This window comes from Panthera tigris, chromosome E1, assembly GCF_018350195.1.
Source record: "Panthera tigris isolate Pti1 chromosome E1, P.tigris_Pti1_mat1.1, whole genome shotgun sequence".
Taxonomy (NCBI): domain Eukaryota; kingdom Metazoa; phylum Chordata; class Mammalia; order Carnivora; family Felidae; genus Panthera; species Panthera tigris.
Window position 1 is genome coordinate 6,076,504 of NC_056673.1, and position 23,138 is coordinate 6,099,641.

Below are 23,138 nucleotides of genomic sequence, written 5' to 3' on the forward strand. Positions count from 1 at the left end.
TATTTCTCTACCTATGGCCGTGTGAATTACTACGTTGGACTTCCCCCAAATCCATCTTCCACACAAAAGTGTTGAACTGTGCCAGAAGGGCCTGTTGGCATATATTTGTTTATCTCTTCTACCCAGAACAAGCCACCTTCCAAACTGCTTAGCTGTATGGATGAATAACCGTGTTTTGTGATATCTATGGGAGTTCAGAGTTCTAAGTGAGATTTTATAAATTTTTGGAACTCGTTCACTCTTACGTACCCAGGGCTGGAGGAGGAGAGGCGCGGCATGGTATTAGCCGACAGTGACTCATTCAATGCTCAGATTGCTGGAGATTGCAAGACTGGGACATAACGGACAGTTCCGAGTCTAACATCCTTCGTGTCCTGCCCTTCTCTTGAGCTTATCAAAGAAGTTAGGGCCCTCATCACTGTAGTAATTTAGGTAGAAAAGGAAATGAGAGTAAGTCCTTGTTTACCATTTTATTTTCTCGTTTCTGAAATTACTCGGATATAAAGTTGTGTAGTTGGAACTGTGTGTTCCTCATTTTATAGCCAGTGATTACAGAGAATTGAACGAGTTACTCCGAATACTCCATTTGGAAATGAGGTATGAAGAGTTAGAGCCAAGGGAGAAATGAGAATTTCAGGCGGTCCTCACCCCTCCGTCCCCTGGCGGGATGCTCTGGGTACTTGTAGGTCAATCGCTCATGTTTTTGAAGGTGTTCTGTGAGTGATTTGTACATCGTAGTTTCAGTTCTCGCTTTTTCCTCTGCTAGGTTCTGGGAAATCCCTAGTGGTGCAGTGGGGGTTCTTAAGATCTCAAGAGAGACTGATTCTTACTGTTTTTTTTTTATTATTCCTACCTAGCTCCTTTGGCTTCTGAGTAGTGGCTTTAAAGAGTTAACTGTGACGTTTTCGTGATTCTGTTTGGTAGTCGGGTGGTGGTCCTGCTGGTTTAACCTGAGCTCTGCTATGTGTCTGTATTCAGCTAAGTAGGTCTGTGGGTGGAGACTAAGCTCAGTGGGGATGACTGGGACCTCTGGACCTTGTGCATGTGGATTTCCATCATCAAGGACGCTACTTGGGCTGCTTCACATTTAGACTTGGTCACTTTCCAAGAGGGTGAAAGTAGACGCTGTGGGGCCTCCTAAAGGCTTAGCTTTGGAAGTCCTACAACAACCCTTTCTGCTGTGTTCTTGGGGTCCCAGCGAGTCTGAAATCCAGCCTGATTAGAGAGGCAGGGAATAGTCACATTCTAAAGAGGTGATTCACTGGTGGCTATTTTGATAACAATCTACCACATAACCTGAAGTGATGCATTAATATTACAGCAAAAAAGCTAACTTCTAGATGCATCGCTGGATCCTTCAGTGATCTTTATTGCCACCAACAATGGGAAGTTTTGCTGTTACTATTTCAAATTTGGTGAAATCACGTGTCGAAGGTACGTAGATTGACTGCAGTATTTTAGAGATGGTCTCCATTCTTACAGGTTGGGTGGGAAGATTCTGAATCAGAGGAACAGAATCTTGCTTTCCTATGATCGAATAAAAGAAAATAAGCCCACTAGGTTGTATGAGAGGTTAGTGTCATGTTGATAAAAAAATTAATAATTTGAATTCAACAAATATTTGTTGCACTGTTATTTTGTTGTAGTTACCTATTACAGGTGATTTGTAGAATTCAAAGATAAATTAAGCTAGTTAAACATTTAGGACAAAATTGCTCACAATTTGATTATGGGAACAGGCTTGAGAAGGATGGGAGGGAGCGACAGGGTGGACCCCATGTAGACATAGTGTCTCTCTGAGGACAGGCTGGTTCTGATGTTTTGGAAATAGAAATAGTGCTTAGGAAATACTTTTTCCTCATCTGTGGAAGGTCGGGGAAGGAGGTTTTGGTGACCTAGATTGCAAAGACTGGTCATCTTGCATAGTTGACTGGTAGACTCTTGGCTGCTCTCGGATAGAATTTTTGACCAAGGTTAAACTCAACTACTGGGCCAGCTTAGCCGATTGTGGGAAGTGATGTTAAGGGTTTGTATCATTTGAGAAGTTGGTGGAGTACAATATTCAGGGATGGCTCCTTTGTCTTCTTTTTTTTTTTTTTTTTTTAATTTTTTTTTTCAACGTTTTTTATTTATTTTTGGGACAGAGAGAGAGACAGAGCATGAACGGGGGAGGGGCAGAGAGAGAGGGAGACACAGAATCGGAAACAGGCTCCAGGCTCCGAGCCATCAGCCCAGAGCCTGACGCGGGGCTCGAACTCACGGACCGCGAGATCGTGACCTGGCTGAAGTCGGACGCTCAACCGACTGCGCCACCCAGGCGCCCCACCTTTGTCTTCTTGCTTAAGGCCAAGTAAAGTTGAAAGATATCTTCCTTTCACCTTCAAAATTCTGTGAGTTGCTCTGTGGTCAGAATACAAGCCAAACACTTTCCTAGGCCTTACTGAGTATGGATATCAGTGGACAAATCCTTGTTCTTCAGAATCATAGATCGGAATGTTCTTGAAGATCCCATCCTTGGGACTGTGTCTTTCATGAGAAGCGTGAGGAAGAATTTGGAGGTCGATGTGGAGAGGTTGTTTGAGGCAGAGCTTTGAAACCAGACCTTCAAAGGGTGGTGCAGAGAGGTCGATCCCCAGTCCTTGGCGAGCCTGAGTGGGACATGAGGCTGTGAGCCACCTGGGTCGGCCTGTGGGCTGGCGGAGATTCTGGTCTTCCCGGTGTGCCAAGCAGGTGTCCTCATTTCCTGTATGAGCCGGCATGAGAAGAGTTGGGCAGTATTACCCTGAGGGGCAGAGCAGTGCCTTGGAAGTATGATGATGGGACGAGGGCACACACTGTTGTCCTTAACAGTCAGGGTTCTTGGTTACAGATGGCAAGAATTTATTGTAGCCAATTTGACCCACATCGGGGTTGTCCGGGGCAATCCGTGTGAAATTTGTTCTCAGACCGATCTAATACGCATTTGAGAGCATTTTCTGTTATCAGCTTCACTGAACTTAGTTTTTAGGTACACAAAGACTGTCTTCGCTCACAGGAGACTCCTTCCCTATGAATACTTTAAGATGTTTGATCAATGGCTGTTTTCTCTTCTGCTGTAGATAAAGGGGAGGCTCTGTTTATCTCTGTTGACTGGTTAGGGATGGGGATTATTTGGTGACAGTCTCCCCAAAGGGAGAATTATAATCACAAGTTTATAATCTTTTTTGATCAACTAGCTTAAAGCCTGCTGTACAAATAACTTAATCTCTGTTAGCTTCTAAAAATCTCCACAGGCCATTTGTAGGAAAACTTCCTTCCTTACTCCCTTTACTCCCTGTAGAAGTTGCAGGCTTTTGAAAAAAAAAAAAAAAAAATCCCTGTTGCTCTAATGTCGTATTTGCGTGTAGTTTTGTCACTAAAAATAACTGGCATAGTGACGGGTTGCCTTTAGGATTTAGGTTTTTGGGGTGAGAAAGAGAAGATAAGGACCAGTCATAATAAAGGTTCTTACTTAGAGAAAGTGAATGGGGGGAAAAAAAAGAAATGCTGGGGGAAACAATGTTCATGTCCACAGAGATAGCCTCTCTGAAGTATCGTAAAAACTGCTCTGCTCCTTTCTGCCTCTCCCCACATCTCGTCTTTGACTGACTTTCTGGGACTGTCCTTCTCCTCCTCAAAACTGCCCTGTGAGTTCATCTCCAAATGGTCAACCTTTGGAGAGTGGGAGCCCTGCAGGACCAGCCCATGCAACTCGATCTTCCCCTACACCCCCTGGCACTGGTTCTAGGCCCTGAGTCATCACCTCCGCTTAGAGAGGCTGTGAACTTTTATAGAATTATTTAGCGTATTTTGTTGGTGGACGATCAGAACATGTGCTTGGACAGCGTTCAAGACAGTTGCAGATGTGTTGAAGATGGCATGTGTTCAGACCTAACCTGTGTAAGTCACATTGTGTGATGTTTGTGTGCTTGTTCATTTCTGCGGGAAATGGCCTTCAAGACCCCAATTTATTTTTGTTCAAGTGTGAAAGCAGTGCTCAGGAAGGATGTGTGTGTGTGTGTGTAAATATTTATTTTCAAGAAAACAGTTTAAGTTTTAATTGTAGTAATATATTTTGTCTGCTTGCAAAGGTTAGCTGCTGTCCCCTCAAACTGAGCTTTGGAAGAAAGGGCCAGTTTTGGTGTTTTCCTCGGGATGGTTTTCACAATGATTCTTTGTTCTGTTATTGTCCTGAATTTGATCTTAGTGTGTTTTCGGTTTTTCACCCTATAGGGTGGTTCCAGACACAACCACATGACAGGTGGTGTTCAGCTTTTGATTTGGGGGGTTGGTAGGCATTCAGCTCATTCAGAACTTCATTTCTTTTATTTTTTTAAGGTTCATTTACTTTACAATCTGGGGAAGGGCAGAGAGTGAAGGAGAGAGAGAGAGAATCCCAAGCAGGCTCTGCACTGCCAGTGTGGATCCCGATGTGGGGCTCGAACTCACAGACAGTGAGATCATGACCTGAGCTTAACTGACTGAGCCACCCAGGTGCCCCCAGAGCTTAATTTAAATTCCTGAAACTTTGTTCTATAAAGTAACATTCATAGGTTCCAGGGATTGATTAGGACCTGGTGTCTTTTTGTTTGTTTGTTTTTTAATTCTTCTTTCAGTGTTTATTTTTGAGAGAGAGAGAGAGAGAGAAAGAGGTGGGGAGGGGCAGAGAGAGAGAGGGAGACACAGAATCAGGAACGGGCTCCGGGCTCTGAGCTGTCAGCACAAAGCCAGACTCGGGGTTTGAACCCATGAACCGCGAAATCATGACCTGAGCTGAAGTCGGACGATTAACCGACTGAGTCTCCCAGGCATCCCATGGACCTGATATCTTTGAAGGCCTCCATTTTCACTGCAGTCTACCTGTGGCCCCCAAATATTTACATCTTCTCCGTGTGTGGATGATACTCTTGGTGCTCCGGCTTCCCCCAGAGCCTGAGGTCACAGCATCAGCTCGAATCCAGATCTTATCTAGACACCACCAGTTCATCAACCCCCAGTCTCATCAGAATCATCCAAATCAGGTATGGGTGAGACAGAGTGTGATCCATTGTGGCACAAGATTCCTCTCCATCCGCGAACCCAGAAGCAAGAAGACAAGTGACCTTGTCAGGCACTGGATCGCATTTCTGGAGATACCCATTCAAAATGGGAGAACACTGAAGGAAAAAAGGAAACAGCAGTCCCAAGCAGTTTCAAAATCCAGCAGAGCAAATTCCGTTAGGTTTCAAGGCCCGGGGATAGCCCTCTGCCTTTAGATAATTCCTAAAGACAGATTTCCAAGAAGTAAAAGAGCCTGTTCATTAAAGACTTTTTCTCGCATGTTGCTGAACATTTCATCAGAAACAATCCTATCAATTTGCTTTTTTTACCAGCAATGTGTGATATTAGTGATTCGTGTACCTGGTCGCGTTAACCTATTATCGTCGGGGGAAAAATAGGTGTATATATAAATGAGACCTAAGTTTTGCCAGTTTCACATGAACAGAATTTTTAACTGGTTTTGGTGTTAGTGAGTGCCTTTCCTAATTTGTTCTCAGTTTTGCTTTACTGAGCAAAACTTTACTTTTTCATACCCTTGACAATTTTTCTATTTTCCTTGACTTGTGTGATGTCTTTATGTATATTTAGAGTTTCCTGTTTTGTATTGCAAGGATTTTCCCCAGATTTCCCTTAAATTTTTTTAAGTTTTTTTTTTGTAATATACGGAATTTGCTTTTTAAGACAGCCAAACCTGCCGATTTTCATAGAGAACCTTTTGCAATTATAGAGAACCTCTTCTCTACTGGCTTTCAAATGAAACTGAATTTAAAATAAATATTTGGCACCTGAATGGGCAAGTTACATGGAAAATTCATGTTGTACCATGCTTACTTCTTTTTTTTTTTAATGTTTTATTTATTTTTGACAGAGAGAGAGAGAGAGAGAGAGAGAGACAGAGCATGAGTGGGGGAGGGTCAGAGAGAGAGGGAGACACAGAATCCGAAGCAGGCTCCAGGCTCTGAGCCATCAGCACAGAGCCCGATGCGGGGTTCGAACTCACAGACTGAGTTCATGACCTGAGCCGTAGTCGGACGCTCAACTGACTGAGCCACCCAGGCGCCCCCCATGCTTACTTCTGAACATGATATGTCTGGGCTTCTTGGGAATTCACATTATCCTGTAGTAAAGCCCGTCTCCCAGAGCTGATCCAGGAGCCACGGCCAGGAGCTCTCTGCTCTTGTCCTGCAGTCCCGTCCGGCTAGTGTGGCACCCTGAAACTTACAACTGTCATCAGAAACACCAGGCTGAGTAGATGGAGCCCCTTCATACATCTTCTGAACCCATACATCTTCTGAAGGGGTGGAAAAGGGTTTGGATTGTAGACGTGTTGTTTGAGAAGGTAGATATATGCATAACAAACCAGGAGGTGTGTATGCTGGAAAAAAGTATCCTTAGTATCTACGGGAAGCTAAGATGTGTTGCAAATGCTTAACAAACCTGACTTTGTTACAGAGTTTCCATTCGGTAGAATCCCAGAGAAATGATCTTGTAAGCTTTATTGACATAGAGAGGAATATGGTCAGTGAGTATAGCACGTTACAAAACATATTGTGGTCTGATTTTAATGGTAGAGAAAAAAATGGGTGTCTATGTACAGAAAATAGTTTCCAAGAGACAATGATTATTTGGGGATAATTGGACTTATATATATGTTTAAAAAAACCCATATATTCTGTAGGTGTGTACATAATATTATGTATATTTTTCTTTATCTTTTCTGACTTATGTATAATATATATTTTTAAAAACTCATATATTCTGTAGGTATATAAATAATACTCTGTGTATTTTTCTCTTCTTTATCTTTCTGAAATTTTTGGCTTTTCTATACTGGACATGTTTTGTTGGCATAATGTAAAACATTGGTACCTTACCTCCCCTTTCCCTAACCCCAAAGAAATGGCTCAAGATAAATAATTATTTGAAATACCAGTGTATTGAACTTGAAGTTGACCGTGCCATGATGTTTTTTTTAGCTTGTAATAGTTGCAGAATGCTTGAGATTCTTCGCTCGGTCATTTATGCTATGTTTGAGGGGAAAACCATTAAACTATGGCATCGAAGTGTAACCCTGGAAAGGTGGTAATACTTTAGTATCTTTCAATATATTTGCTGAGGTAAATGATTTTTGTAGTGGTATTTTCATTTGCAAAAGTGTTAGTGTCTCTGAACAATATAAACTTGAAACACTGAACGTTGTTTTCTATTGTATTGAAGCATAACGGATGATTTGTAGTTAGTAACAACTTTAGGTCATTTTTATTTACTGTTTCTTAATTCTGAGAAATTCTTTGTTGCCTTTCAAAATATTATATTAACTGTATGTTAAAACACATTTTTCTGCTTTTTGGTATGAATTTCTTATGCCCTCAGAGTGGTGTCTCTTTTATAGTGCTTGAAACTTTTACTTTTTATTTGTTATTTCTTAGGTAAACGCAAAGCACTGAAGTTGAATTTTGCAAATCCACCTTTCAAATCTACAGCAAGGTTTACTCTGAATCCCAATCCTACAGGAGTTCAAAACCCACACATGTGAGTATTCCTGGTAATCAACTAAAAGGCTCAGCTCAAGCAAAGGTTTTAACGTTACTGTATTTTATGAATTTTCCCAAGTTGAGGGGTTGGTATTTTCATTATTTTATGGGCCATTTGAAATACTACTATTTGAACTTAAGTAGAAAATTATTGATTCTGTAGTCTGAAGTAGATAAGCATAATTTTCCTTGTTAAAGTTTAAACTTGAAGGGAAAAAAGAGCTGAAGATCCAGATACCTTGAGATCCTCAACATTTTTCTCTTTCTGAACTGAGACTATCGTTTAGACCTTTCCCTCTGGATTTCCATTTAAATTGTAAGTGGTACTTAGGAAACATAACTCTCGCCTCTAGATCTGTACAAATCGTCCCTGCTCACTGGGTGACAAAATAGAGTCCCATTCTATTTTATTATGATGAGCTAAATTCCTGTAAGATTTTCATGTCACAGTAAATTGAAAGAATGTGTGCCCGTCAGTGTACAGGTGTCAGTGAATATTTTTAAAATTTTTTCCCTACATATATATTTTTCCCTAAATATTTTTATTAAAATGTAAAAATGATATTTTAGCATCACTGAAAGTCACCGAGTGTATTAGAAACATCTGTTAATTTAAAATACCTCCAGAATAATATTTACAGACACCTTTGAAGTGAAGTGATGTATTAAATAATGATGCCTCCCCCTTTTACCCCCCAAGACCTATCATGAGTATGAAGGGTCAAAGCCAGTGGCTTCACATTCATACTCACGTTCATAAAATTAATTTTTCCTAGTTCCGGGATTGAGAACGATAAAGCAAGCAAATGGCAGAAGGTATGGTTTAAAAAGCAGTCAGAATATAGTATCTGCAGTTTTTAATCATTCCTTAACAATTTTTATTCAAACCTTGTTAGACTACAAATTGATTCATACTTCCCAAAAAAGCACATTTATGGCTACTTTCTTTCCTTTTGATGTCTGGCAGGCGTCGTATTTGCAAACAGTAACGAACTGGCAGGAGGTAGAGTGTCTTGAAATAGGAATGCTAAAAACTATTTTGTTATTTTTAAACCATCAGAGTATAGAAGGGGGCTGTGTGTGTGTGTGTGTGTGTGTGTGTGTGTGTGTGTGTGTGTTCGTTCTTAGGTTTTCACCTGTGACTTTAAACCAATGAAAACTAGAGTGACAGCAGTTCATTTGACTGGGAATAGGACTGCTAATTTTATTAGACTGGTGTTCCTAATGAGATTTCTTGTCAGAGCTCAGTTCAGCATCCCAGCCTTTTTACCTCCTCGAAAACATCAAGTGGGGGTTATATTGAGGAAGGAAACTCTTAGTACCTCTTAATTAGTCAGAACTCTGGCAGCAAGGAAACATTTTTAAAAGAACCTCCTTCCTCATTTCCTAGAATTTCTGGTGAAAGCTAGTACAAAACTAATTCTTGAACATGGTCCATTTCTATTACCTTGGTTGCTAGCTGAACTACGTAGTTGAAGTCTGCGAAAGAGGATATATAGTAATCGCCCAACTTAACAGATCCTCCCCCTCCCCCTCTTTTTTTTTCAAAGCCCCCTTGGACACACAGAAAAACACCCTGACTTACATTTAGAACTGCAAAAACATTTACATACTTGTACTCTCATCCTTTGAGAGTTTCATGTATTTGGGAATTCATGGACAAAATCTTGTGTGCGTGTGTGTGTGTGTGAACGGTAAACAGGGTGAAAAAAAAGCTTTCTTCCAAAATTTGGGTCCATCATTTTTTTTTTAAATTTAAACCTACCACTTTATAATATCCTTATAACCAGCTAGGTTTCTTATCCCTTGTCTCGTCCCAGCAGGTGTTAAAAGTTTGAGAGGGCATGGTAATAAGCATTTTTATTCTATAAATAAGAAGTGTTTATTCTATTTTACGATAGAATCTTAAGATTTTGGTTCTGGGGTGTAAACATTTCAGACCCAGACCTCGTTTTAATTTTCTTACTGTGCTGGTCTGTTATTATGTGGATGAGGAACAGGTGAAACTACTAACATTGGTATTGGTCAAAGACCGTCGTTTCAACCTGTTATTTATTGTTTTGCAAAAGAGAGAGAGAAAGTGAGCAGAGGAGGGGCACAGAGAGAGGGACGCATGGGATCCGAAGCAGGCTCCAGGCTCCGAGCTGTCAGCACAGACCCGGTTGCGGGGTTCGAACTCACGCGAGATCACGCGAGATCACGCGAGATCACGCGAGATCACGCGAGATCACGCGAGATCACGCGAGATCACGACCTGAGCCGAAGTCGGCCGCTTAACCGACGGAGCCACCCAGGCGCCCCTTAAGACCATTGTTTCAGTCTGTAGGGCAGCTTACGTCTTCTGACTCCCTACACCCTTCCATCAGGGGATCCTTCTGTGCTCTTTCTCTGGGTTGTGCACCATCGGGCACTAAAGAACCACTGTTGGTTACTTGCAGGGTGGGGATTTGAAAAAGCTACCTCTGTGCCATTTATATGTGTTACCTCCTTCTAAAATTTGCTTGAACTCTTTTTCTTCCCCCTTTAACTTTAGTTACAGATATAAATAGAAAACTTGCTCTTGAATTTAGGAAAAGATAAGGTGAAGTATAAGCAACTAATGAAGTTGAGAGATGTAGCTCCCAGGAGCTACTCTCACATCCATCTGGCATGTAAGATTTAAAATATTAAAACTGTGTCCTTATTTTCTGGGAACCCACAGTTCAAATAAAATTCTAAGAAATAACAGTTGGCTGTAGAGATTCAAGAAATGAGGCATAAAGTAACACAGATTGAATGTCAAATGAATGGTGCAGGAGGGGATAAGATCACTTTCGGATAAACAACTTGGTGAAACCTTTCACAAAGAAGCAAGATTTGAATTGGGTTTTGAAAGATGGGCAGAGAAGGGAGAATGACATTCTGGTGAGTGTAAGTACAGATAAGTTTTGGGGACTGTGTGTAGTCTGTTTAATTATATAGCATAGATGTTACTTGTAGATTACCTAGTTCTATCACTGGAAACTTTTAGCATTTTTTTCCTTTATTCTTGCTGTTCTATAGTTATATGAAGATCTATCTAGGTCTGGATCATCTTTCTGTGCATGGAGGAACCATTTTATTTAGTTCAGGTATCTGTTTCTGAGAAAATTTCTGCTTTTATTGTGATCAATTCCTTCATGTATTTCCTAGTCTCCTGTTGTTTGGATGTTGGACCTTTTGAATTTCCTGGGTCTTTGATTTTTCTTTCATGTGTTTTTTATCTTTTTGTTTTCTTTTTCTATATCCTAGATTTCCCTTATTTACTGATCCTTCTATGAAATTTTCTATTTTGGCATTTGATTTTAATTTCCATGAGTGGATTGTGGCTTCTTCTTAGTATCTTACTCTTTTTTTTTTTTAATGTTTTATTTATTTTTGAGAGAGAGAGAGAGAACATGAATGGGGGATGGTCAGAGAGAGGGAGACACAGAATCTGAAGCAGGCTTCAGGTTCTGAGCTGTCAGCGCAGAGCCCGATGCGGGGCTCGATCCCACGAACCGTGAGATCATGACCTAAGCCGAAGTTGGATGCTTAAACGACTGAGCCACCTTTAGTATCTTATTCTTAATTTATCTGGAATTAAAAAAAAAATTTTTTTTAAACATTTATTTATTATTGAGAGACAGAGAGAGATAGAGCATGAGCATGGGAGGGGCAGAGAGAGGAGGAGACACAGAATCTGAAGCAGGCTTCAGGCTTGGAACTGTTGGCACAGAGCCTGACGTGGGGCTCGAACCCACAAACCGCGAGATCATGACCTGAGTCGAAGTCGGACGCTTAACCGACTGAGCCACCCAGGCACACCTACTTTATCTGGAATTTTAAGGTTATTTTCTATCCTCGTGGCAATCCATTTCTTCAGGGTGTCAGTTTTATTTTCCTTTGTCTTTCTTCTTTGTGTTAGTTTATTTACATGTGTCTTGTAATTCTTGGTTGTCCATTGATAGTTGAGAGTGAGGAAATTAGAAGGCTGATGGGTAGCTCTGATACAGGTGAGTATTCTGTGAATGGTCTGAGAACTGGCTGTCAGGCCAGGAATATTCAGATGCCAGAGTGAGTAGAGCCAACATTCACCATTAGAGGCCTCTTTCTCCTCAGATAGCATGTTTATTTTCTTTAAAGACATGCTGTCTTCCCATTTGGGGGGGGGGTGGGGGGAGGTAGAGAGAAAAGGAGGAACCAACTGGACCTTTCTTACAGAAAGAATTTTAATGAACTTTTCTGCTTCTAGGCATTCGTACCTTCCAACTTTGGATCCTCTCTATGATTCTTTTGGGACTATTGTTTATTTTTCCTCTCTGCTGAGTGTTTCCCTCCCAATGTGTTACAGGTGGTAGTTTTCTCTATTACTGTTCCTCCCCCACAAGGAAAGTCGTCATCGTCGTCGTCGTCTTCTTCTTTGTCGTCTTCTTCTTCTTCTTCTTCTTCTTCCTCTTCTTCCTCTTCCTCCTCTTCCTCTTCCTCCTCCTCCTCCTCCTCCTCCTCCTCCTCCTCCTCCTCTTCTTCTTCTTCTTCTTCTTCTTCTTCTTCTTCTTCTTCTTCTTCTAAGATTTTACTTTTCAGTAATCTGAAACATGGGGCTCAAACTCACAGCCCTGAGATCAAGGGTTGCACACTCTACTGACTGAGCCAGCCAGGCGCCCCTATTACTGTTTTTTTTTTTTAACCCCTTATTATGGAAAGTTACAAGCATATCCAGAAGTAGAGAGTTATAGATGAATCTGTATGTATTTATCTGCATGACAAATACATAGAAGTTTTAGTGGTTAATGTGGCCAATACTGTTTTTATCTATTTCTCCACCTTCCTTATTTTTAACCAAACCTCAGATGTTATTCTATCTATAAGTATTTCAAGATATACTTCTTTTTTTAAAAATTCTTTTGGAATGTTTTTAATTATTTTTGAGAGAGAGCACAAGTGGGAAAGGGACAGAGAGAGAGGGAGACACAGAATCCAAAGCAGGCTCCAGGCTCCGAGCTGTCAGCACAGAGCCCGACACGGGGCTCGAAGTCACAGACCGTGAGATCATGACCTGAGCCGAAGTCGGACGCTCAACCGACGGAGCCACACAGGTGCCCTAAAGGACTCCTTTATAAAAACACAGTCACAATACCATTATTACATCCAGTAGAATAAATCTTTAATATCATCATGTAAGTGAATTACTTCATCATTTTTTTTTTTTTAAATACTTTGAAGCGGGATCTAAACAAGGTCCTGTACTACAATTGACTGATGTCTTTGAAACTAGAGTCCCTTCTTTTAGAGGTGATTAGTTTTGCTTTGTCTACACATTTGTGTCTGCTTTCAGACCTTCAGAAATTTGCTGGAATCTCTCAGTTTCTTCATCGTTTATTTCCTTTTTTTTTTAATTGTACTTTTCTTGTGCGTCCTTCGAGAGTGAGGAGAAATCTGAACAGGAAGTGTAGGTTTTCCCCCCTCTGATACCCCACGGTGTTCTTATAAATGTGGCAGTCTTGTGCTACAGTCATGTTCTGTATATAAATCGGACACGAACAACAGTAGATATTCTCCTGTGAGGTCTCTGCTTCCATCGCACTGAGTAATGTGTGAGTGCTCGTGGAGCACAGAACCACTGAGAATGCACCAAATACAATTGTTTTCCTGAAAGAACAGCCCTTTTATCCTCACAACATATCCGAATTGTACAAGAAGAAACACTAGCTCAAAAGAATACATATTAGAAATAATGCCGAGTACAGATATATTTGGGGGCTTGAGCTAAGCGGTTCGAAACCATATATTCCACGTTTAAAAGAATCTCTTTGTTGAGACCAAGAAGGTCTCTGGGATCTCATTTATTTTTATGACAGTTGAATGTTAAAAGGCTCAGTTTGTGCTATGGGACACTAGGAGTCGTTTGAAAGAAGTTTTAAAGCTAGTTAATAGCTAGTGGTGTTCGTCATTTCATGGTAAGCCTACTCAGTAGAGCTTTACAGTAAAGCATAGAATAGCAATTAGAAATTACGTAGCCGTGGGGGTACTTGGGTGGCTCAGTCAGTTGAGCGTCCAGCTTCAGCTCAGGTCATGATCTTGCCGTTCATGAGTTTGAGCCCCATACTGGGCTCACTGCTGTCAGCCTGTCAGCGCAGAGCCCTCTCTGGATCCTTGGTCTCCCTCTCTCTACCCGTCCCCTGCTTACGCTCTCTGCAAAATAAATAAATAATAAAAAATAAATCATCTAGCCACTGTTGCTGGTTAAATTGTGGAAACTTTGTCTTTTAAACTTTATTATTTTGGATTAACCATTTTAGTTAATGTTGGAAGACCTGGTTTCTGTCCTTACATCATCATTATCCCTGTGACCTTGAATGTGTCATGTGGCACTCTGATCGCAATTCAGGTGTTGAATTCGCATAGCGACTTCCATTCTTTTACATGGTAAATTGGGGCAGGGAGGGAAAGAATTCAGCCAGGTGTGTGCTTTCTTCAAATCAGAGGTTATGGAAAAGCCCGGGGGGTTAAGTGTGTGTGAGTTGGGAGAGGTCTCTGTAGTCTTGCCTGTCCTTTCTCCAAAATAGTCCCTGGGACATCTCTGCTTAGCTTCTAAGTGTGAAAACCATGGGTCTACACGAGCTGCAAAGTTTTCCCCCATCTCTGACATTTTTTGATGCAGGCCTAGTAACTTCTGTGCTGGAGTACTTTCACAAAATGGCAGTCGTGGTAGAAATATTTATAGCTACAAACTAGTACTCCAAAATTTAAAACACCAAGTGTATTAAATATGATGGGATCTTTTAATTTTTGGCTGGTTTAGATTTACTGCTGGAAGCTTTTTCTTTCTGATTCCCCGTGCCAAATACACATAACATGCAATTTAGCATCGTAACCATTTTCAAATGTGCAGCTCAGGGGCATTAAGTATATTCACATTTTTGTGCAGGCATCACTGCCATCCATCTCCAGGACTCGATTTCATCTTCTCAACTGAAACTGTGTTCATTAAATGCTAACTCCACGTTTCTCCTCCTGCCCGCCTTGGTTCCACGTTGTCTCTAAATTTGGTCACTCTAGGTACCTCGTATAAGTAGAGTTATGATACAATATTTGTTCTTTTGTGTCTGGCTTCTTTCACTCAACATAATGTCTTCACACTCTATCCATGTTATGTGTGTCAGAATCCCTCCCCACCCCCCCGCCCCTTTTTAAAGTTTTATTTATTTTGAGAGAGAAATAGAACATGAGGGGGAAGGAGCAGAGAGAGAGAGAGAGAGAGAGAGAGAGAGAGAGAGAGAGAGAGAATCCCAAGCAGGCTCTGAGCCATCAGCACAGAGCCCAATGCGGGGCTCGAACTCATGAACCGTGAGTTCATGACCTGAGCCAAAACCAAGAGTCACACGCTTAACCAACTGAGCCACCCAGGCGCCCCAGAATTTCCTTTTCAAGGCTGAATAGTGTTGTATCTATATACGGCATTTTGTTTATTCGTTCATACAGATGGACATTCAGGCATTCTACCTTTTGACTATAGTAAATAATCCTGTCGTGTGAGATTGTCTTCTAGAACTTGCATTATTGTACTTCTTAAAGTTCAGAGGCATGCAATCTATTCCTCAGTCCCACATCCTACCTTGGTGCACCTGATGGTTGTGGCACATTTCCTAAAGTTAGTGTTTCACGGGAGATGTGATTTTCAACTGAGCATAGTGGTAATAGCTGTGGTTGAACTGATTCTCTGTGTGTCGTTCCCCCCGCCCCCCCCTCCCCCCCCCCCCCCACCCGGAGATTCACTAGTATAATTTTCCTCAAGCTGGATGTGTATAGCTGAGATATTGAAGTTAGTTCTGGAATATTCATTTAAAGAAATTAATAGTAAATGTGCTGACTTGCTTGTTTACTAAAGATGAATTTAGTTTTGGCATTTTCAAGCATCTTTTTTCTTGAATCAGAGACTTAGGCACACATTGAAAGGTGTCCCTGGTTTTTTTTAACCTATAGAGCTGTAGAACTGTGTTCTTTAAAGAAATGCCTAGGTTTTTTGTTTTTTGTTTTTTGTGTTTTTTGTCTTGCTTTGTTTTTTGTTTTGCTTTTCCTGAGCTTTCCAACTGTTTCTGATAAGGCAGCAAGACTGGGTTCCGATTCAGTTCAGAATGTTATAGAGGTCCTTTGCCTTCGTGTTAGGGCATGTTTCTGGAAACTTACCTATGAATAAGGAATTAAGCTGCTTAAAGGAAATGTCCTATCTTTTCAGAGTGTTCTTTTTTATTATTATTTACCACTGAGTGTGATTACATTACTGATCTTGAGCAGATTTGTTTTCCTCAGAATTAATAATTGCCTCCTTTAATGGTTCACTGTGAATCTCCTCTCAACGTGAAAGAGTAGATGATCACTCAGTGTTTTTCTTTTCTCTCTTTTTTTTTTTTCTTTTTAAGAGTTGTCTATCATCCCTAATCTTGCTGTAATCTGGAGTGGTTGCATGTTAGGCCTGCTTCATGGCTGTTGGCAGTGGTTTGTGAATGCCTGTATTACTCTCCTGATTTTGATTCCCTGTCTTTGGGAGTCATGTCCTCCCTCCCTCCCCCCTCCCTCTCTCTCTCTCTTTCTTTCAGAGGTGTATTTTTTTAGTGTTTGTTTATTTATTTTGAGAGAGAGAGAGAGAGAGCAGGGGAGGGGCAGAGAGACAGGGAGACAGAGAGTCCCAAGTGGGCTCTGTGCTGTCAGCTCAGAGCCCGATGTAGGGCACAGTCCCACAAGCCTGGGATCATGACCTGAGCCCAAATTAAGAGTCAGATGCTCAACCGACTGAGCCACCCAGCTGCCCCTCTTTCCCTTCCCTTCCCTTCCCTTCCCTTCCCTTCCCTTCCCTTCCCTTCCCTTCCCTTCCCTTCTCTTCTCTTCTCTTCTCTTCCTTCTCTTCTCTTTTTCTCTTTCCTTTTCCTTTTCATTCTCTTTCTCTTTCTTTCATTGTGATTTAGTTTCCCTCCATTTTGAGGGAGTATATCTTCCAACAGCTTCCTGAGATAAGTGTTCTTTCCTAGTAAGTAGGGTTTTGGGGTCTTTGCATGTCTGAAAATGCCTTTATCTCACCCTCTTGCTAGATTAATAGCTTTGTCGGTCTTAGGATTCTGGGGTAGAAATTGTTCTTCAGAGTTGGAAGGCGCTGCTCCAGGCTTCCGGACTTGCAGGGTTACTGTTAGGAACGTATGTGCCATGACGGTTCTGAGCTTCAGAATGTGACCTGGTTTTTCCTTTGTGGGTGACCACAGAGTGGGCTTTTTCCCCCAGTGTCTCAGATCTCACTTTTCTGCTTTGGTTTTATTTTTCTTTTTTCTTCTTCCTTCCTTCTTCCCTTCCACTGAGCTCTTGGTGTGGTCTCTCTGTTTTTTGTTTTTTGTTTTTTTTTAAGTATTTATTTTGAGAGAGAGAGTGAGAGCCAGAGAGAGCGACAGGGGTGGAGCCTAGGTTTACCGAAAGGATATGGACGAACAGCCAGATGAAGAGATACCCAGGGAGAGGTCTGGAAGGGTCGCAGGCACCAGAGTTCCTGAGGAGCTGGTGTACCTCTCCTCTCCTTCCTGGGGTGCACGTGTTCACCGGCCCGAAAGCCCTTGGAACCCCTTCCTGTTGGGATTTTGTGGGGACTTTGTCACACAGGTGCGATGAATCAGGGACTCTGTTTCCAGCCTGTCTCTGCTCTCTGGAGGATGGGCGCTGGGCCTGAGAATTCTAAACTTCTAATCCCGGCTTGGGATTTCTGGTGACCAGTGCCTCCCAGGAGCCATGCAATGTCCTCTTTAGGACAAGAGATTGCTGCTAGTGTTCATATCATTTAGGAGATGACAAGGGTTTTAAAACTTTTTTTTTTTTTTTAATGTTTTCATTTTTGAGAGACAGAGACAGACAGCACGAGTGGGGGAGGGGAACAGAGAGAGAAGGAGGCATAGAATTCGAAGCAGGCTCCAGGCTCCCAGCTGTCAGCACAGAGCCTGACGTGGGGCTTGAACCCACAAACCGTGAGATCATGACCGGAGCCAAACTCAGACGCTTAAATGACTGAGCCAGCCAGGTGCCCCTGAAATTACAAGCATTTGAGAAGCTTTGTGCCAGGAGCTGGGAGTGGAGACCAAGATATATTTCTTCTGTTATCTTACGTTATTACATACCCACCAGAATGGATACAATTTGAAAGGCCACACAGTATATTAACAAGTACGTATGACCAGAATTCTCATATGTTATGGGGGAAGTAGGAAATGGCACAAGCACCTCAGAAAAATCTTTGATAGTCACTTAAGGGCACATCTACCCCGTAACTCAGCAAATTCTATTTCTTGTTATTTACTTAAGATAAGAGTGTCCTCAGAAAGACTTGCATGTGAAGGTTCATGAAAACTCAATTTATAATGGCCCTCCAACTGGAAACCACCCAGGTATCCCGTGATGGAAGAATGGATAATATGTGGCATGTTAATCAGTGAAATACTTTTCAACAACCAAAAGGAACAAAGTACTGAGGCTCGCAGACTGCTTGATGAATCTTCAGAAATGCTGAGCAGAAGTCAGGCATAAGGGAACACTGTTTCATTTTATCTGTATCAAATTCTAGACAAAGTGATGGAAATCAGAACAGTGTCTGTGGAGGGGCCGGACAGGAATGGCGCATTCCTGGTGTGGTGGGATCTTCTCCGTCTTCTTCAGGTGTGAGATACACGGGTGTGTGTGTTTGGTAACTTGGCCAACTGTATCCTTACGATTTCTGCATTTCATTTGGAAACCACACTTCAATTAAAAAAAAAAAAAAGATGGCAGAAGACTAACAGTAAAAATGCTAAGTCTATTATTTAATCTCATTGAATGGTACCTGTGTTTTTCTGTCTTTGTTTTCAAAGCCCGTATGTGTTTCAACAATCACTTGGTAAGTGTACGAACACTGTTTTTATTGAATTCAACTCTTAGGCCCGTGGAACGGTATGGTGACGGATTTTATTCCTGCCCACGTGGTTTCCCGTGTCATGATGTTTGAGACAAACCTAGATGGAAATTTTTAATGTAATTTGAAGATTAATCTATAGCATCTGTGGAGTCACAGCGGGTGTAGCGTACCCCTGAATAGCGGGAGTCCCCTAGAAAAAAGTGTGGGGACAGGTTGTCTATATTGGGCTCTAGAGCGGTGCCTGGCTGGTGCAGTCTGTAGAGTGTGCAACTCTTGATCCTGGGGTTGTCAGTATGAGTTCCACGTTGGGTGTAGAGATTACTTAAAAAAAGTAAATCTCGGGGCACCCGGATGGCTCAGTCGGTTGAGCATCCGCCTCTTGATTTCAGCTCAGATCATTATCCCAGGGTCGTGGGATCGAGCCCCTTTCAGGCTCTGAGCTGAGTGTGGAGCCTGCTTAGAATTCTCTCCCTTTCCCTCTCTGTCCCTCCCCTGCTCATGCTCTCTTTCTCTCAAAATAAATAAATTAAAAAAAAGACCATTTACTAGTCTGTCTTCTTCCTTTCTTCCATCCTTCCTTTCAGAAAAGTTTAAAGAAGAAAATCAAAATGGCTCATAATGTTACCATCCAGAAAGTTCATGTTACCATTTAAAAAATGAGTGGTATATGCTTCTGGTGAAAGAATTCATTTCGTACATAGTTTTCTCTAAAGATAAAACCCTTTTAAGTGTAGTATGTCCTTATAGAAAAACTTGTTCAAATACCAAAATATATAATAATTTATGTAATTCTTGAAAATATTTATTCAAAAAGCCATTTAGTACCCTACTTTGTGGCTTGATTTTTCACTTAGTACATCTTGAAAATGTATTTCTAAATTAGCACATTCATTTTCAGAAATCAATTTTATCTTTCATTACATTTGAATTGATGTATTATGTAATTATATACCAATTATGTAATTATGTAATTAGTTCCTTACTGATAACCATTTAGATTATTTTCATTTTTTTAAGTTTATTTATTTTTGACAGAGAGAGAGAGAGAGAGAGAGAGAGAGAGTGTGTGTGAGCATGAGCGGGAGAGGGGCAGAGAGAGGAGACACAGAATCTGAAGCAGGTTCCAGGCTCCGAGCCGTCAGCACAGTGCCCCATGTGGGGCTCGAACTCACAAACCGTGAGATCATGACCTGGGCTGAAGTAGGATGCTTAACCAACTGAGCCACCCAGGTGCCCCTTCATTTTTTAATTAAAAATAATGCCTTAAAAAACAACTTTGTGCTGGTAAAATGTTATATATAGAAATATTTTTTAAAGATTTTATTTGTTTAAAATTTTTAAAAATTGTTTTAGGGGCGCCTGGGTGGCTCAGTCGGTTAAGCGTCCGACTTCAGCTCAGGTCACGATCTTGCGGTCCGTGAGTTCGAGCCCCGCGTCGGGCTCTGGGCTGATGGCCCAGAGCCTGGAGCCTGCTTCCGGTTCTGTGTCTCCCTCTCTCTCTGCCCCTCCCCCGTTCATGCTCTGTCTCTCTCTGTCTCAAAAATAAATAAACGTTAAAAAAATTTTTAAAAAAATTGTTTTAATGTTTTGTTTTTGAGAGAGAGAGAGAGAGAGAGAGAGAGAGAGAGAGTGGGGGAGGAGCAGAGAGAGAGGAGGACACAGAATCTGAAGCAGGCTCCAGGCTCTGTCAGCACAGAGCCCGATACAGGACTTGAACCTAGGAACTGTGAGATCATGACCTGAGCCAAAGTCAGATGCTTAACTCACTGAGCCACCCAGGCACCCCTAAATTTTCTTTTTAATGTTTCTTTTGAGAGAGAGAGAGAAAGTAGGGGAGGGGCAGAAAGAGAGAATCCCAAGCAGGCTCCACACTGTCGGCACAGAGCCTGACGCGGGGCTTGAACCATGAGATCATGACCTGAGCCAAAGTCAAGAGTCAGACACTTAACTGACTGAGCCACCCCGGTGCCCCTCCTAAGCTTTTAAGTAATCTCTACACTCAACAGGTGGGTCAAACTCACAACCCTGAGATCAAGAGTCACACACTCCACCGACTGAGCCAGACAGGTGCCCAGATTGACAGTTTTGGGCCCTACTCCTATCTTCCAAGACTGTGGGAGTAGCTGTGTCTTCTCCACCTTGGTGCTATTGACGTTTTAGACGGGATAGTTCTTGGTATAGGAGGCAGGAGGCTGGGCTGCACACTGTAGGATGCTTCCCGGTAACTCTGGCTTCCCCCCGCCAGATGCCAGTAGCACTCCCCTCCCCCCCAGTAGGAACAACCACCTAGTTGTTTCAAGTGCAGGGAATTCCAAGTGCAGGGAATCTCCAGATGTGGCCATGTGACCCTTGAGGTACAAGTGCAACATTGCCTGTGGTTGGGGACCATCGACCAGAGAAGCATTGTAGGTTCACGCGGACGGTTACCGTCGCCTCTGTCCTGACCTAGGAGCTGCCGAAGTCAGATGTCAGTGGTGTGTTCCTCCATATCTTGGGGTTTGAGTGGATGTAAAATGAGGGGGAGCTTAGGTTACAGAGTCCAGGGAGTGCCTCGGAGCTTTATGAGCAGCTGACTTGGTAGCTGTCAGAGACCAACCCCACGCACGTTCTATTAGACTTTCAGCAGCTGTTTGTTGAATGCCACCATCTGCCAGACACTATGGTGGACACTGGGTATTTCATGTTGAAAAAAAGGAGATTCTGCTGCTACTTAATGAAGCTTAAGGTGTTGGGATGACACATTCAACGTGTGTGTGTGTGTGTAATTATAGGTAGTATTCATGCTGTTCCAGGAAAAGGGCCAGCTGAGAGCATATGAGGGGCTTGATTCCGCATGGAGATGAACAAGTTGTCACTGAAGGCTTCTGGGCCTGGGCAGGTTCTTACTAGATTTGGGGAAGGGGGCTGCTGAGGGCATTCCAAGTGCAGGGAATTGCAAGTATTTGAAGAGGCAACGTATCAAGGTGGAAAAGATTCAGCTTTTCAGGGAAACAAAGAGATGCCAATTTGATCAGAAAACGAGAAGGAGAAGTGCGTTTAAGGGTGGAGAGAGAGTCACGGGCCTGATCACATGTGGCCTTGTAGGTAACCACTTGGGATGGCATTCGCGAGTTGGTGCGGGCGCCTGGGTGACGCAGTCATTCAAGTGACAGACTCTTGATTTCGGCTCAGGTCATGATCTTGCGGCTCGTGAGATCGAGCCCCACCATGGGCTCCACACTGATAGTGCAAGGAGCCTGCTTCTGGTTCTCTCGCTTCCTCTCTCTCTGCTCCTCCCCTTCTCGTACTAGCTCTCTCTCTCAAAATAAATAAACTTAAAAATAAAAGAAAAACCCAAAGGGAGTGGGAAGCTAACAAAGGGTTATGAGCAGGCGAGTGGCACCATCTGATTTACACCCCAGTGCGATCACCCTGGCTGCTGCGTGCAGTATGTATTGTGGAGAGGCAAGAAAGGAATTCAGGAGTCCTCATGAGGCGGTGGTAGTGTGGCTGTGGCATGATGGGTGATGATATTAGTTGATGACAGGGACATAGAGGGAAATGGAGCTTGCAAAGGAATTTTAAAGGAAGCATTAACAAAAACGAGTAAGAATTTGAATGTGGGTGGCAAAAATGGGAAAGTGTCCCTGGTCACTTCCAGAACTGTGGGTTGAATGATGGGTTCAGCTGCCATTGCTGAAATGGGCCCACCGGCCGTGGAGTGTCTGTGGGGGAGGGCACAGAAGAACAGGAGTTCAGCTTGAGGTATGTCAGATTTGAGATGCCCCTGAAATATCCTGCGAGATCAAGGGGTAAATACAGCACCCACTGTGGTGTTGAAAATGGAAGTCTGGTACCTAGAGAAGACGGGGTAGCTTGGAAATTAAAGGTTGCGAGCTGTCAGCATGTAGATGCTGATGTTGTCCGGGGAGAGAGTGTATCTCGATGAGAGAATCGGATCCAGGGCTGAGCCCCGAGGAAATCTAACATGTCGAGGTTGGATAGCAGAGAAGCGACAGGCAGAGAAAACAAAGACGCTTGAGAGGTAGGCAGCAGATCGTTACATGTGATGTCACAGAAAAATGACATGCATTTTTTCCAGGGGCAGGTGGGAGCGATTGTGGTCAGCTGTGCCTAATATTCTGAGCGTCCTGGTAAGGTGGCTGTCTCGATGCCTGCTCCTGACATCTGCATGTAAGGACCCTGATTTCTTCCATACTAGTGGGGAAAAGGCGTTAGGTAGCCGCCCGTGGAGATGGGGTTCCAGACAGGGAGAGGATCTTAGGAAAACTTGTAACCTGTTGGTTTAGCTAAGTCAGCTTTCTTAACTTTTGTCTGTAAGAAACACAGCCCAGAGAAACTGTGCTAATGGTAAACGCTGAGTACAGCTGACATACCATCAGCTCGTAGGGAATATGCTGCCTGTAGCCACAGGATGCAACCGTGGATGCTTGTCTTATACTCTGTAATCTTACTCTTTTCCTTAGTGGTGGGAAATTGCTTTCTCCTCCCTAAGTCAGTGATGCTCAAGGCACTGCAGATCTGTGTCATTAGTATCTTCTCCTCACTGCATATGGATATCAGAATTTGAAAATTTATATTTGGAGTGTTTGAGCAATTCTTTTGGACATCTTTCCTTCCTTCCT

At 42.5% G+C, this 23,138-nt stretch overlaps 1 protein-coding gene across 4 annotated transcripts in view; it reads left to right on the forward strand.

The window, feature by feature from the left end:
• The window catches only part of MAP2K4 (mitogen-activated protein kinase kinase 4), a 139,153-nt gene that overhangs the window by 30,637 nt on the left and 85,378 nt on the right, over nucleotides 1-23,138 (forward strand). Inside the window, exons 1-3 of one of the 4 annotated variants that reach the window (XM_042967896.1) lie at nucleotides 7,488-7,590; nucleotides 10,635-10,702; nucleotides 22,595-22,686. In XM_042967896.1, coding sequence (XP_042823830.1) covers nucleotides 22,664-22,686 — 23 coding nt within the window. In that variant the 5' untranslated portion in view covers nucleotides 7,488-7,590; nucleotides 10,635-10,702; nucleotides 22,595-22,663. Of the gene's footprint in view, nucleotides 1-1,348; nucleotides 1,435-7,487; nucleotides 7,591-10,634; nucleotides 10,703-22,594; nucleotides 22,687-23,138 lie in introns of those variants that run through there. The other 3 variants (XM_042967894.1, XM_042967895.1, XM_042967893.1) reach the window with 3 other exon arrangements.